This window comes from Diadema antillarum, unplaced genomic scaffold (genome assembly GCF_040938485.1).
Source record: "Diadema antillarum isolate AM-2024a unplaced genomic scaffold, OU_Dant_1.0 seq00000674_RagTag, whole genome shotgun sequence".
Taxonomy (NCBI): domain Eukaryota; kingdom Metazoa; phylum Echinodermata; class Echinoidea; order Diadematoida; family Diadematidae; genus Diadema; species Diadema antillarum.
This window is the reverse complement of record NW_027271580.1, coordinates 455319-468788: the sequence shown is the minus strand read 5'-3', so window position 1 is coordinate 468788 and position 13470 is coordinate 455319. Positions and strand designations below refer to the sequence as shown.

At 37.1% G+C, this 13470-nt stretch overlaps 1 protein-coding gene across 1 annotated transcript in view; it reads right to left on the bottom strand.

The window, feature by feature from the left end:
- LOC139736912 (A disintegrin and metalloproteinase with thrombospondin motifs 3-like) overlaps nt 1-12986 on the bottom strand; it is a 47696-nt gene extending 34710 nt beyond the window's left edge. The window contains exon 1 of the mRNA XM_071647587.1: nt 12513-12986. Within this exon, the coding sequence (XP_071503688.1) occupies nt 12513-12584 (72 nt within the window). The 5' untranslated portion in view covers nt 12585-12986. The remainder of the gene's footprint in view (nt 1-12512) is intronic.
- Between the last annotated feature and the right edge of the window lie 484 nt (nt 12987-13470).

Here is a 13470-nt window from a genome sequence, read left to right as displayed (position 1 = left end):
GGCGGATAGATAGATAAGATCCCCGTATTCTTGACGAAGATCAGCGTTACAATGGGCTATAGTTTGTTTGTTTTTTGTTTGTTTTGTTGTATTTTGTTTTGCTTTGTTTTTGTTTGGTTCTTCTTCTTTTTAAACATGTACGTTCTCAGTGGTACAAGTCGTATTAAAGTTGTTTTGATCGTTGAAGTAAGCAAGGAATTAAAGTCACATGTGCACTTGGAGACAGGTAGTTAGGAAAGCTACTGCTGATGGTTGCGTAAAATGGAATTTACAAACCTCTATATTTTTAACAGTCAGTGCGATTTCATTGAGATTGCTTCATTACGTCGATCAGGGCATAAGGAAAAAAAATGCAATTTCAGGGCCGATGTAAGAGCCAATTGTTCCAAATGATTCACCCTGCAAAATTCATAATTTATCAATATGAAGCGTGTACAAAGAAATAAGTGGTTCTTTGTCACATCTATCGATGGTGCTACAAGACAAACTCATACAACAATTAAGTCTTCGTGTCTATTAAATGAACAGGATATTGTAGGTAGTTCTGAAACAAGAAAACAAACAGGAATATCAAGCACTTGAAACCACCTGTAGGCATACGCCCACAAAATAACAGATAAACTTGGAAATATCATGGGGAATCACGCTTTCTTGGAATGACCAAAGCTATAAAGGCAAATATAGTGAACACTTGTCTATTATCATCAAATGAAAGGAAATAAGTGGGTGATCTGCACCCCCTTCTGATACGCCAATTCAAAATCCCACGTCATAACATCAGGGAGGTGAGTTGATGACACGTAGAATACAGTGACAGAATCTTCACAGCGATGAATTAACTATGCAAGCTTTGCTCGTGAGCGACAATTTAAGGCAGACATACAGAGGAGCTGGATAAAAAGAAATAAGATGCCTGACATGTAGTTCAAACTAAAACATATTTGATTGATTAAAACCGGCATGTAACGTATATTGATAGAAAAATGATAGCAGAGTGTGCAGGACACAAATGTCCAAATCTTTCACACCGTCTGCACCTGTGTTTATCTACGAGCGAACTTTGTCCCAAAACAGGCCTGCTATGTCGTATGTAGGCTGTCTGACCAATCATAATTTCTCTGTTTGCCTCAGCGGTAGTCCCACAGGTCACTACGTTATTTGTCACTGCCCTGAAATGAACAAATGTTTTACACATAGCCATTATTTCAATATCGTCTAGAGAATCCAGCTGAAAGTAGGCCTACATGTGTGTGTGAGTGGAGTAGGAAGGAAAATAGTATTGCTTGATAAACATCCAGTTTTTTCCAGAATTCTTCAGTGACGAACAGGTGTATATTTTTCTCACGATCACAGGAAATACACAGATTGAATCATTCGCCTTAGTTTTGGTTGAGATCTTTAGAGAAATGAATGACTTAAGTGCGATGTCTGTCCATGAGGTAGTTGAACTTATCGAGCACAGTATCTAAGAGAATTAAAAATCTCATGGAAATAAAGATAGCTGCAGGACTTTGAAGCCAAAAATATGTTTTCGCAACGCAGCGATATTTGTTGTAACAGCACAATATGTAAATCAAATGAGGTGAAAATTTCGCCCATCTCATTCTCATTCTCGAGTTTATCACAAGCATTTGCTCAAATTTTCACTAATTTTTCTTCTCTTTTAAAGTAAAGAGCTAAAAATATCTGTATCCTTCGTATCAAGTTAGTGCAGTGCTATAAAGACCTAGTTATGATAACCTTTAAGGATGTATAGGACTCGTTGATGAAGTACCGACCACAGCATGATTTGTATGATATTTTTGTGTAAAATCCAAGGGAAAATTGTAAGTTGATGACATTATCACTTTGTCTAATTTTGCGACCGATATATCATTGTTTAAAGGAAAAAAAACTTCAAAATTCCATAACTTTTCGTAAATGCATGTTTAAACTTAATAAACCTATATTCTGTTTTTGTTTGTTTGTTTGTTTGCTTGCTTGATTTATTTTCTTCAATATAATTTCATACATAAATCAAATTCGTTTTCAGTAATAACACAGAAAGAATGAAAGAAAAAAAAAAGAAAAAGGAGAAGAAGAAGAAGAAAGAAAGAAAATAAATGTGTACATTAATTCCGTTATCAAAATTTATATGGTATCACTCAATTTTCAAATGACTAACTAATTTCTGCGATGAATTTACACAAGAATTGGCGCGTCGCTCCACTGTAGAACAGTCCGTCCTTTATCTCAGGTGTACGAGCTTCAGCGTTGTTGTTGATCATCGTGATGAGTAGTATATCCCCACTCTTTGTTTCGAGGCACGGGTTCTCTGAAGAGTTCTCATACAGACTGAAACCTTGTAAGATGGCTGTTATGAGCATCACAGCCGACGAGAAGTATAGATTTGACATCTACGGGGTATAAAGGTTGGCAATAAATCGTCTGCAGCATGACTGCTTGACGCGCGAAAGACGATGAAGCGAAATGAGATTCTGATTCTGGAGTCGCAAAAACTATCTGTGAATCCTATTGTCTCTTCGCCCAGAGTAATGCGTTTAACCTGAAGAAGTGCTCTCACCACACTAACTGAGGTCAAGATCACAAGGTACAAAAGGTCACAGTTGCTGAAATCAAGCAAAGGGGACACGAAGACAGAAAAACAAAATAGTTTACGAACTCGGTTTACGAAAAGAGTATTCCATTTTTTTCCCCAAAAGTTTGTATGTTGCTCATTTGCTTGTCTGCTTGTGTGTTTCTGCTTCTGCCTCTTGCTTCTGGAAAAAAAAAATGAACTGAATGTCACGGTCAGAAGACTGGAAAAAAGGACATACCAGTATGGAATATATTCCCGAGAATATTTGTTTTTCTAACCCCTCTGAATGTGACGCAAATCAGTCAAGTAGGCCTGTATATCAAATCCGAAGAGATGATGTTCATGATGTTAGTGCAGGCGAAATACTTCAAGTTTCCAGATCTTTGAGTTCAAAATAGGCCCTTATATTATATGATATACTGTAGACAGCTTCACAAACCTTCTCTTTCACTCTTCTTTCTCTCACCCCCCCCCCCCCCCCCCCATCCCTCTCTAGCGTTGATTGGGAAGGTTAAAAGCAATCGTAATCAAAATCATTTGTAAAGCATTCGCCTTTGGCCTTCATTATGGATGTGATGTTTGCATTGATACTTCTTTGAACGAGAAATATGCACATGTGTTATATTTGATGTGCCTACAAGTAAATTGTGGTGTGATTTATAAACAGGCTGCATCTGAAATTCAAGTTAAGAGACTGTACTCAGAGAGAGAGAGAGAGAGGGGGGGGGGGAGAAAAGGAAATTTACTAATTTCCACGTCCAAGAGTCAAACATTTATTAATTCCACAGAAATCAATCAATATGCCCTGTGAACCATTATACAGGATTCCATGATATTTATGTCTAAAGAGCTATACAATTAAACTTATAGTCACTTAAACAATAACTTCTGCAATTAAACAAATCGTTGTTTTTGTTTGTTTGTTGTTGTTGTTTTGCTTTAAAAAAAACGGGGTATAACTGTCTTATAGAGAAATGCTGAGAATTTGTACACCGCAGTTACAGACGAATACAAACAAGGGAAATTGATTCACTATCCAACTAGAACTTCGGAAATTGTCCTATATGTGATGTAATGCAACGGAAACAGTTTAACACAATGAGAAACGACCGCAAAATTGACATATGCCATTTATGGCTGTATGGTGGAAAGTTTTTGTACCACACAGCAGGAACTCCGTGACTGACAAAATGATTATATCGCCATTCTGACTGCAATTATATGTTTTGACATTCAAATCTGCACCTGTAAAACCAATCAATTTTGATTCATATCGGCCATGTTGTGGGTACATCCTTATTTGCAGTCGTTGGGAATTTTTGCTGCTGATTCACTATCGTGATGAAGCCTGATTTCAATGCCATTGAGCATTGTTGTGGCAAAATGTTTCCTGTTATCTTTTCTCACACCGGCTTGTACCTGATAACATCCTAGAAAAGTTGATCAATTCCTGTAAAAATGTATATTATCGTGTAACTCCTAAGTATTCGGCTGAGAAAGAATGAACACATTGCATTATTCATGATTTCCATAATTACTTTCAAAATCATTATTGCCATTATCTTTCCAATAACCATTAGTGCAGTAAAGTTCATCACACAATTATATTCATTATTCATCGAACTGGGATCGGACTGATCAAAGTGATTCAACATGCAATTTCAATTCTCGACGCGACTCAAAGAATGAAAGGCGGTAATTCCACTTTGGGACATACAAGAACGTAACTCGCAAAGCAATGTGTTAGCAGCTGATTACATTACCCTATAGAGAGAAAAAAAGAATATGTAGCAAGTACTTTTTGTTGGGACTATGAGGCGGTGAGCTCAAACATAAGAGACTCGTGTAACAAGTTTGCAAAACGTGACGTGAAGAATGGCACTACGACGGAGACAATACGACGGAACAACTCTTCGTCGTATTACTTACCACCGTGCTTACCAACAAAAGGAACTTGCAGGCGCTCATGTATGTTACGATCGAGAGGAGTTGTTGTCGTTGTTGTTGATTTTTAATCCCCGAATTCATAGCACATGAAACACAAGCGGGTACAGGTAAATACAGTCGCTTATAGCCAGCCTATACCTACAGCACAGACATCCTGTAAATGTATGCCTGTTAATGAAATTTGTATTTTTTACATTGTAAAATGACTGTTTTGGGTGCACCAAGTGGGTTGGGGAGGATGGCCTGAGGGACCAAGTCATTCAGTTGGCTCATTCCAGACCCGGGCTGCCCAACCTGGTACACTCTTACCACTCCAGCGTATGTTCTGATTTCGAAATATGTATTATGATATTTGTGAATGAAAGCCGAATAAATAATAATAATAATAATAATAATAATGATAATAATAATAATAATAATAGTAATAATAATAATAATAATAATAATAATAATAATAATAATAACAATAATAACAATAATAGTAATAATAATAATAATGATAATAATAATAATAATAATAATAATAATAATCTGTGATATTCATGTGGAGAAAGTGAGACAAAACTGGGAACCGGCACTCCCCTACAGGATCACGAAGAATTCTAATTCCATTATGATAGATGCATTTCCTTATACTCGTACCTTACAGGCATAATTTACCAATTGCAGATGAAACAAAAACTCAGCATTAGTGCTTTAAAATAGTTCTAAATTAGACATGAGTTAGGGATAGAAACAACCACTGTAAAAAATTTGAATCAATAAAATCGATGCTAAGTATTGATAAATATACAAAATGTGAACACTAGATATAATAAAAATGCTTCCAGACTTAACCGTCTACAGTTATGGTTTATTGAGAAAAATACTGATATCTCCCTATATTCAATTCAATTCAATTCAATTCAATTCCATTCAATTCAATTCATTTCAATTCAATTCAAAGTTTATTTCATATTCTTAGGCTTTATTGCAAAAATTTATATGGTAGGGTGTTTTGTGGAACAACAGACCTACACATAAGCATCAAATGTGATATCTTATTCTTTTTTTCTGCTCCCAAAGGTAAACAGGACATTTAACATCCTCTCTCGTCTCAATTTGAAACGGGGAAAATATCCTCAAGACCTTCCACGTTAAGCCAGGTGTAATAATATTTAGTGTACGTCTTCATGAACTCATCGTATGCCACAAAGGCTGATGCTCTATAGAGCTTTTTATTAATGGTGTGATATTGTATATCTGGCATGCAAAGAGGTAACATTAAACAATCGGTGAATAAGTCAATAATAATGACAATGAAAACAAAAATGATAACAGGGACTACGATAAAATCATTAAAAGCAGTTCTTATTGCCATGATAATAACTCTCATTTATCATAATTGTTGGTCCTTGGCATAAAAATCTATGTGATGTAAACAAGGGAGTGAGGTTATCTTTCTAAAGCCGATGAATAACTTTACTCTTTAACTTTTTCCTCATATAGCACCAAATATAACATTCAAAATCCTCCTGCGTGCCCCCCCCCCCCCCCCCAAAAAAAAAAAATGTTGATTGTCAATTAAACTAACGAACACACAAAACAAAGCACGCGCGATGCTGTATATGGCATACCACAGACCAGAGATTTCAAGCAAGACCTTTTTTTTTTCTTCTTCTTCTTCTTGGTTTGGAGTACTTCTTTGTTAGGCTCCAGGGGTCGTGCAATGACAATCAGAAATGTTTGTGCATTGATTTGTGTTTTGTGAGCTCCTTGTTTGCTCATAACAATTCTTCTGAAGCCATGAGCAATGACTGAAAAATTTTGCGAAATATTTGTTCCGTATCTATACGCATTGTTAAAGGGGATGGCTAGTAACTGATCAGTGGGAATCAGTGGGAATGCTAGGGGATGATTGTTCCAATTATTGTGGGATTCATTTACGAGTACATTACATATCTATTGTTGTGTGAAAATTACTTGCTTCAGAGTGGTCTCATATTCAAGTAATGTGCAGTTTAATGCCCCGTCATTGTACAGGCATGCTAACCTGGAAACATTAAACTGCACATTACTTGAATATGAGACCATTCTGAAGCAAATAATTTTCACATAACAATAGATGTATAATGTACTCTTAAATGAATCCCGCAAGGATTGGAACAATCATCCCCAGCATTTCCACTGATTCCCACTGATCAGTTATACTAGTCATCCCCTTTAAATCTGATTCCATCACTATTTGCATTTATTCATTTCTTCATTTTTATTTTATCATTCTTATCACTATTATCATTATCATCTGGGTATTTTTTTTCCAGCTGTGAGGTCATCTCTTCTTCCAGAGCAATACAAAGTTTGGCCTTCGCTTCCTCATAAATACCATCTTTCTATAGTTTGTACAGCGCACTGTACGGACTCAGGTCATTGCCACCCAATCATTAACAAAAACCTATATCCCGCAGTAGAAGTATGGGTGGTATAATCTATTTAACCCTTTCAATACCACATACTCAATAGGATCATTAATATGTAAACCAAATGGTTGTCGATGATCATGACAGACCTAAGCCTTGACAGACCCAGGACATTGCAGCCAATGTAGCCTACCCCAAAGCTAAACTTGTATAATGTTAGCAGTGAGACCAGCTCTTCTTTCAGTCCAAAACGAACCGAGCTGCGTGGGGGGTACTGACACTAGAAGGAGCTTAGCCTATCCATCAAACCAATATTGGGGAAGATTTACCTTAGAACTTTTGTTGACACAATGCACAACTATCTTCTTCTTTTTTTTTATACAGTTGTTTTGCTTTTGTATACGCTGGCAACGCTCCTTGGTATTGTGTTGCCGTGTGTTGGTAGCAATAATCCACAGTCATTATATCAGTTCCCATTCTTATCTTACAGTGGACAGTGTTTGCAAAGGATTTGAGCTGTTTTTCGTCTAAGTAATGAAAGATGGGTGTGTGAGTGTTATGGCGCGAATGCCGGTTGTGAATTCATTTCCTTCAATAAGCCTGCATGGCTGACAACCCGTCGAAGAAATTTAGGTTCTGCGACATTAAAACGACGTGCGAAACTATTATACGACAGATACAAAAGGTGTTAAAAAACCGAGTTACTCTGAAGATTTTGTTTGCTTGCTCCAGACAGTTCGAATTCCTTGGCTTTTTCTTTTTCTTTTTTTTTTTCAACGGCTTATACGGTTGTTTTGTACATAAACCAGTTCTCACCTTCAATCCAACCCTGTTAGACCACCATCATATCATTCATCATCCTCGGTTTCTCTTTGTATTTCTTTTTTTTTTCAATGTTTTTCAAAAGCTGGTTTTGTAGCTTGTTTTGAGACTTATAGCGTTTTGATAATACGCTCTTTCCTTCTGCAGATAAAAAGGTGCTATATTCTCCTTCACTACTAAGTTGGATTCCAATTTAACCATGCAAGAGAGAGAGAGAGAGGGAGAGGGGGGTAGATAAAGGGAGAGAGAGAGAGATGAAAAAATTCTTGGATTTAAGATACGATGAAAATCATATCTAATGCACTTGAAGCTATTCTCACTTTCATGCAGACGGTTTCGTCGCAGTTTATCATCTAGGATATCGTCTTATCTCAGTCTGACAACGAAAAAGATGAGACAATGTCATTTTCTACCAAATCATTTTTTTAAAATCAAATCAATCCTGAAAGAATGTGTGCTTCTATGCCATTTCCCAGATAACCAAAAGAGAAATTATACTCTATCCGAGTGATATCACAGATAAGATGTTGCGGAATTGCAGTGATCCGCTAGTATTGAATCCAAACGTTATCCTCTCTCGAAATCTCAAGACAAACTGAAACACTCAGCGCGCATGAGGAAAGTCCGTTTTCCTACAAATGATAAGGGATTGTTGTTCCATTCCATCATTAAAATAAAAGCGCCCATTAAGAACGATTAAATCTGCCTGGTTTGAAGTAAAAACTACGTTAAGGAAGTTTTTTTTTATGTCATAACATCGAGTTTAAAGCGAGAAATAAGAGTGCTTTTTATCATGCAAGCAGAGTCTGCGTCGTCCCAATTCTTTAATCATCCTTCTATCAAACATAACACTCCATCAAAAACTAAATACAAAGAATTACACCTTCGAACTTGTTTTATACTGTCGTATATGTTTAGTGTCTCTTGATATGCAATGCCTTGATCAACAAAACAATTGCATACAAGACGGGAGTCAGTTTCGTTTACTTTGTGTTCTTATTACCTCCTCTCCTTTAACGGTTGACCGTTTTGTAGATCCGTTTTATAAAGAGCAAACACTGTTGTTGTTTTTTTCTCTATCTCTCTCCTTTCTTATGGGAAGCCTGAAGTGTGTATTTTGCTTCAATAAACAATCGGACGTGAAAACCTTTGATACATCCGCCCTAGTGAAGTCTGTCTCGTCAAACATTACTGTCGCCTGAGATAAAATGGCACAACTGGCAAAGAGCAACCTTTTGGTATGAACCATGCGACAATAATATCTGGATGGGATGAATGCAAGATGAATGAGCCGTTACGACAGACTAGCTTTGTAATTGTCCATGATTACAAAATGGCTTGGTGCCAGCCGCGCGGGAGCTAGCGCATTATAAAAAGAGTCTAAGGAATGTCTTAATATGGGGCTGTTCGCATGTTACTTTCCACTTGAATAGAATTCGTCATATCTTCGTGACATCATAGTAGGGAGTCTATACAGTATGTCCCAAAATGTGTGTACTTACTTGGTGAAAAGAACAAATCAGGCGACACTAAACTGATCCATTCTCGATATAAAGACCTTCTATTGAACGTGTGTCAACATTGATAAGAATTCTCGGTAGTTCAATGTTACAAACCAACAAAAGAAAGAATAGAATAGAATAGAAAAGAAAAGCGTTCTCGCAGCACCAACGTTCCAGGAATTTCTTTGGAATAGACATACACAAAACATTTATGCAAATGATTGAGGGACAAGCAAAATCACGATATATCTCATATTCCATATATCTCATTTCGTAATACAGTCAACCTTTAAAACCGGAGAGATGGATTCCACAACATATCTTCCAACATATTATTTTCCTACTGCTGTTTTTCGTGTAATCCATATTCAAAATTTTATTATTGAGCATCTGATTGCATCAGATGTGAATGACCAAAGAAAACTGTCATCCTGTTTGTTACTAAAGGTTTACATTATCGATGAAATTATCAACGATAGGCCTGTATACTACCACACAGGGGGAAACCGTGGAATTATTTAAAAAAAAAAAGATTATCAGAAAATATTTATAATTTTCAAGTGCCACTTATTCATTAATTGATTTCATCTCATCCATGTTTCAGATTTATCAAAATTATGAAGCAACAGGATCACACCTTTCTTACATATTATCTAAAGTGAAGGAGAAGAGCGGTCACGCATTACATCCTGATATAGAGGGCTGGCCGAAACGGATGATACATTTCAAAGAGCTGACTGACATTGTGTCAATATTTAGCCATTGCTCACTCCTCTTCCTCCACCCCCTTTCTGCCTCTTTTGTTTTCTCTTGGGATATTCAACTACCATCCTTCCTGTGGTTATCATTGTTATCTTAACCAATTGTTGCCATTGTCATTATCGATATGTATCACCTCAATACACTACTTCTTGTTTCTCCTCCTCCACCTACCGTACTTTCCTTTATCATCCTCATCCTCATCCTCATCATCGTCATCATCATCGCTATCATCAGTGGCAGCGTCTCTCCTTCTTGTCTTCGAGTGCGTGGGTTTGGCACCGAAGTACCTATCATGGTATCAGACTCTGTTTATTGCTTCGTGTGACAATTGCTTTCATGGCATAACCGATGTATTTGTTTTATAATATTATGTACTTTATACAGTTGTTATCAAGTTCAGCATGGTTTCAGTTCATACAATGGTCATCAACGAGTCATGGAGTCACGCAGTACGATACGGTTATTCTTTCTCAGTGCCCTTGTGATATGTGACTTATCTCATCATACAGAGCAATCTTACCAGAAGTTAAAGGGATGGTACAGTATCGGTGGAGATGAGAATTGGGCTTTTAACTTTTTGCGAGATACCAAGAAAACACTTATGAAATAGTACAGAGCATACCATTTTAAGAAGAATTCAAAGTTTATTTGATGAAAACCGGGTTTGGAATGACTGAAACATCCAAAACAAAGTAAAACAAAGTGATCGTAATAAAATGTGGGTCCCACACTTTATTGGGATCGCTCTATTTTGGGATCGCTCTATTTTGGATATATCAGCCATTTCAAAAACCAATTTTCATCAAATAAACGTTGAATTCCTCATGGAATTACACGCTCTTTCATATTTCAAAAGAGGTTTCTCATTATCTCATCTAAAAATGTTAGAAACCTGAAATTAGGTCTCAACTAAAACTATACAATCCCTTTAACACACTGTACTAGGTAGAGCTTTAAAGATGTCTCGAAACCCATTGAAGGGGCATATTCTACATTTCTAGAATTGTTGCACCTGAGACGGTATAATGATGATGGTGGTGATGATGATGATGATGATGATGATAATAATAATGATAATAATAATAATAATAATAATAATAATAATAATAATAATAACGATGATGATAATAATACTAATGATGGTAATAATAATAATAATAATAACAATAATAATGATGATGATGATAATAATAATAATAATAATAATAATAATAATAATAATAATAATAATAATAAAAGCAACAAAAACAACAAGTAAATGTTGCTATACCGTCTCCTTTGAAAGGAATTTTCTTGCGATGTGGTATGGAAGGATGCGCTAAGTAGTTATGACTGGAACCTTTCGAGAGGAAGTCTATGCCACTTGGCCTGCCAATGTCACATTGCATTCATGAATGTCACATTGAATCGAACGAATTCCCGGTCACGTATACTTTCAAGGCGCGAGCCTCACAGTGTGATGTAAGCACACACATGCCAATGTTTTGCATTCAGAGATGTTGTGCCATCAGAAAAAAAAAACCAAGGTTGATGAAAGCACGGAGCAACTATATGTAGCTTCATGATGAAAGTCAGCCGAGTGCATACACCCATGAGAACATAAATGAAAAATAGAATAAACTAAACACAATGGAAAAGTAGTAGGCTCCTATATACCCAAAGCCAATAACTCAGCAATTGTGAACTTTTTTCAATCCGATGTGTTGTTGACAGATGACGGACCAGAGCAATAAATATGCTCATTAAAAGGTTTGACGAGATCGACAATACTCTTTTCCCTTTGTGCTATACGAATAGTAGTCAGGGCTTTGTGATATGAAGACATAATCATAAGCTCATTCAATGCCATTGATGGTCAGTCTCTTCTATAGTCACACCCCCGACACTTCTACTGCCTCACGTCTGGCCAGACATAGGTCGCGTCGGGAGCGATTGAAACACCTCCTCTCACCTGCCCAGCGAAGGCAAAAAGGGCATGGTAGATAGGTCTAGAATGCCATTAACTGACAACATTCAAGGTCATCGTATCAATCCATGACAGATAATGGATCAGCGATCATTTTACACTCTTTGTGGGTTTGAATACCATGGTAAAAGCACTGCGCACAGATCAGAAGATATTGCTCCTTGATCCACTCGGCGCGAATGATGTAGGCCTAAGACGTCGTTGTAAACTGTATTTTCCTTATCATATCAGGGAGGTGGAGTGTCCTTGTGTCTGCTCATACCTGGAAGAACATTCTCACATAGTGGTATGTGATACATATTATGTATTGATTACGTATCAACAACAGTTACAGATTAGGCGAGAACCGGGGTGAGAACTAGATATATGGCAGGTGTATTGTTTGAACTCTCCACGCTATTTTTCCATTAGAATGCAATTATACATGTGTAACAATTAAGATCAACCTCAATCAAACCAGGGAGGTCTCTTCACACCTCCCTGATCAAACCGTGGAGCTACTATAGCTCCCATGATCAAAAATCAGGTACACTTACTCGCTCGTCGCCTAACACCACCGCTAGAAATGTCCACAAGATGGCAATCAACAGATGAGCGTTCAAAATCATTGTGTTTTTCTACTCGAATAAACAAACGGAATACTTATTGAAGAACTGGACGCGATGTATCTCCGAATTGCTTCCTCACGATCAATGCAAACTTCCACTCTTCGACTTTAATAATGCCAGAGTATGACAGAACGAAGTTTATATAGACAGTATAAGCCAATTGCGTAAACGAATACACGAAGTTCCGACTGTGTCCGTGAGTGTAGCTCTTCTGGTAGGCCCTTTATGACCAGTCCCATTCGCAGAAACGCACATCCCTATATAATCCTGCACATCACAGCATTTCCGCTGATACAATTATTGTCTGGTGCGGTATCATTTTGACTGAAGAGTTCGAATGAGGAGGAGAATCGTATACTATAGTTCGAAGGGAGAAGTGATTGAGAGACAGAAGAGAGAAATACGTCTATCTGTTTAGTGCGGTGTCCTTGGAGTAAATGACATGAAATCTCTGGAGACAGACCGACAGCACGGATTCAAGAGTCACCTCTTTTTCGTCAACTCGCATTTGATTTTGTTTGCCCGGTTATTTATTTACTTTTCTTGTCTTTTTTTTTTTTTTGCCTTTATGAGGTCGTTTTCCTCACTCTATATCACGCACAAGCTGGGCTCAGCGGTGTGTTATTGTCAGCTTGTCTGCTGCACGGGTAGCGACGTAGCAGCGAATTTCCTTCGCAAACTTGTCATATTGTAAAAGAAAAGTTTATCGGCTCATGAAGCTCGCTAGCTAGCCTCATTTACGGTTCAAAGAATGGACACATCATTTCTTTTCTTTGCTCTTCTTTTTTTTAATGTATATAAATATATATATTAGGTTGGCTATTCCAAGAGAAACGCAACTGCATTTTCAAGTTAACTTGGATAATGACAGCAAAGTGACACACAA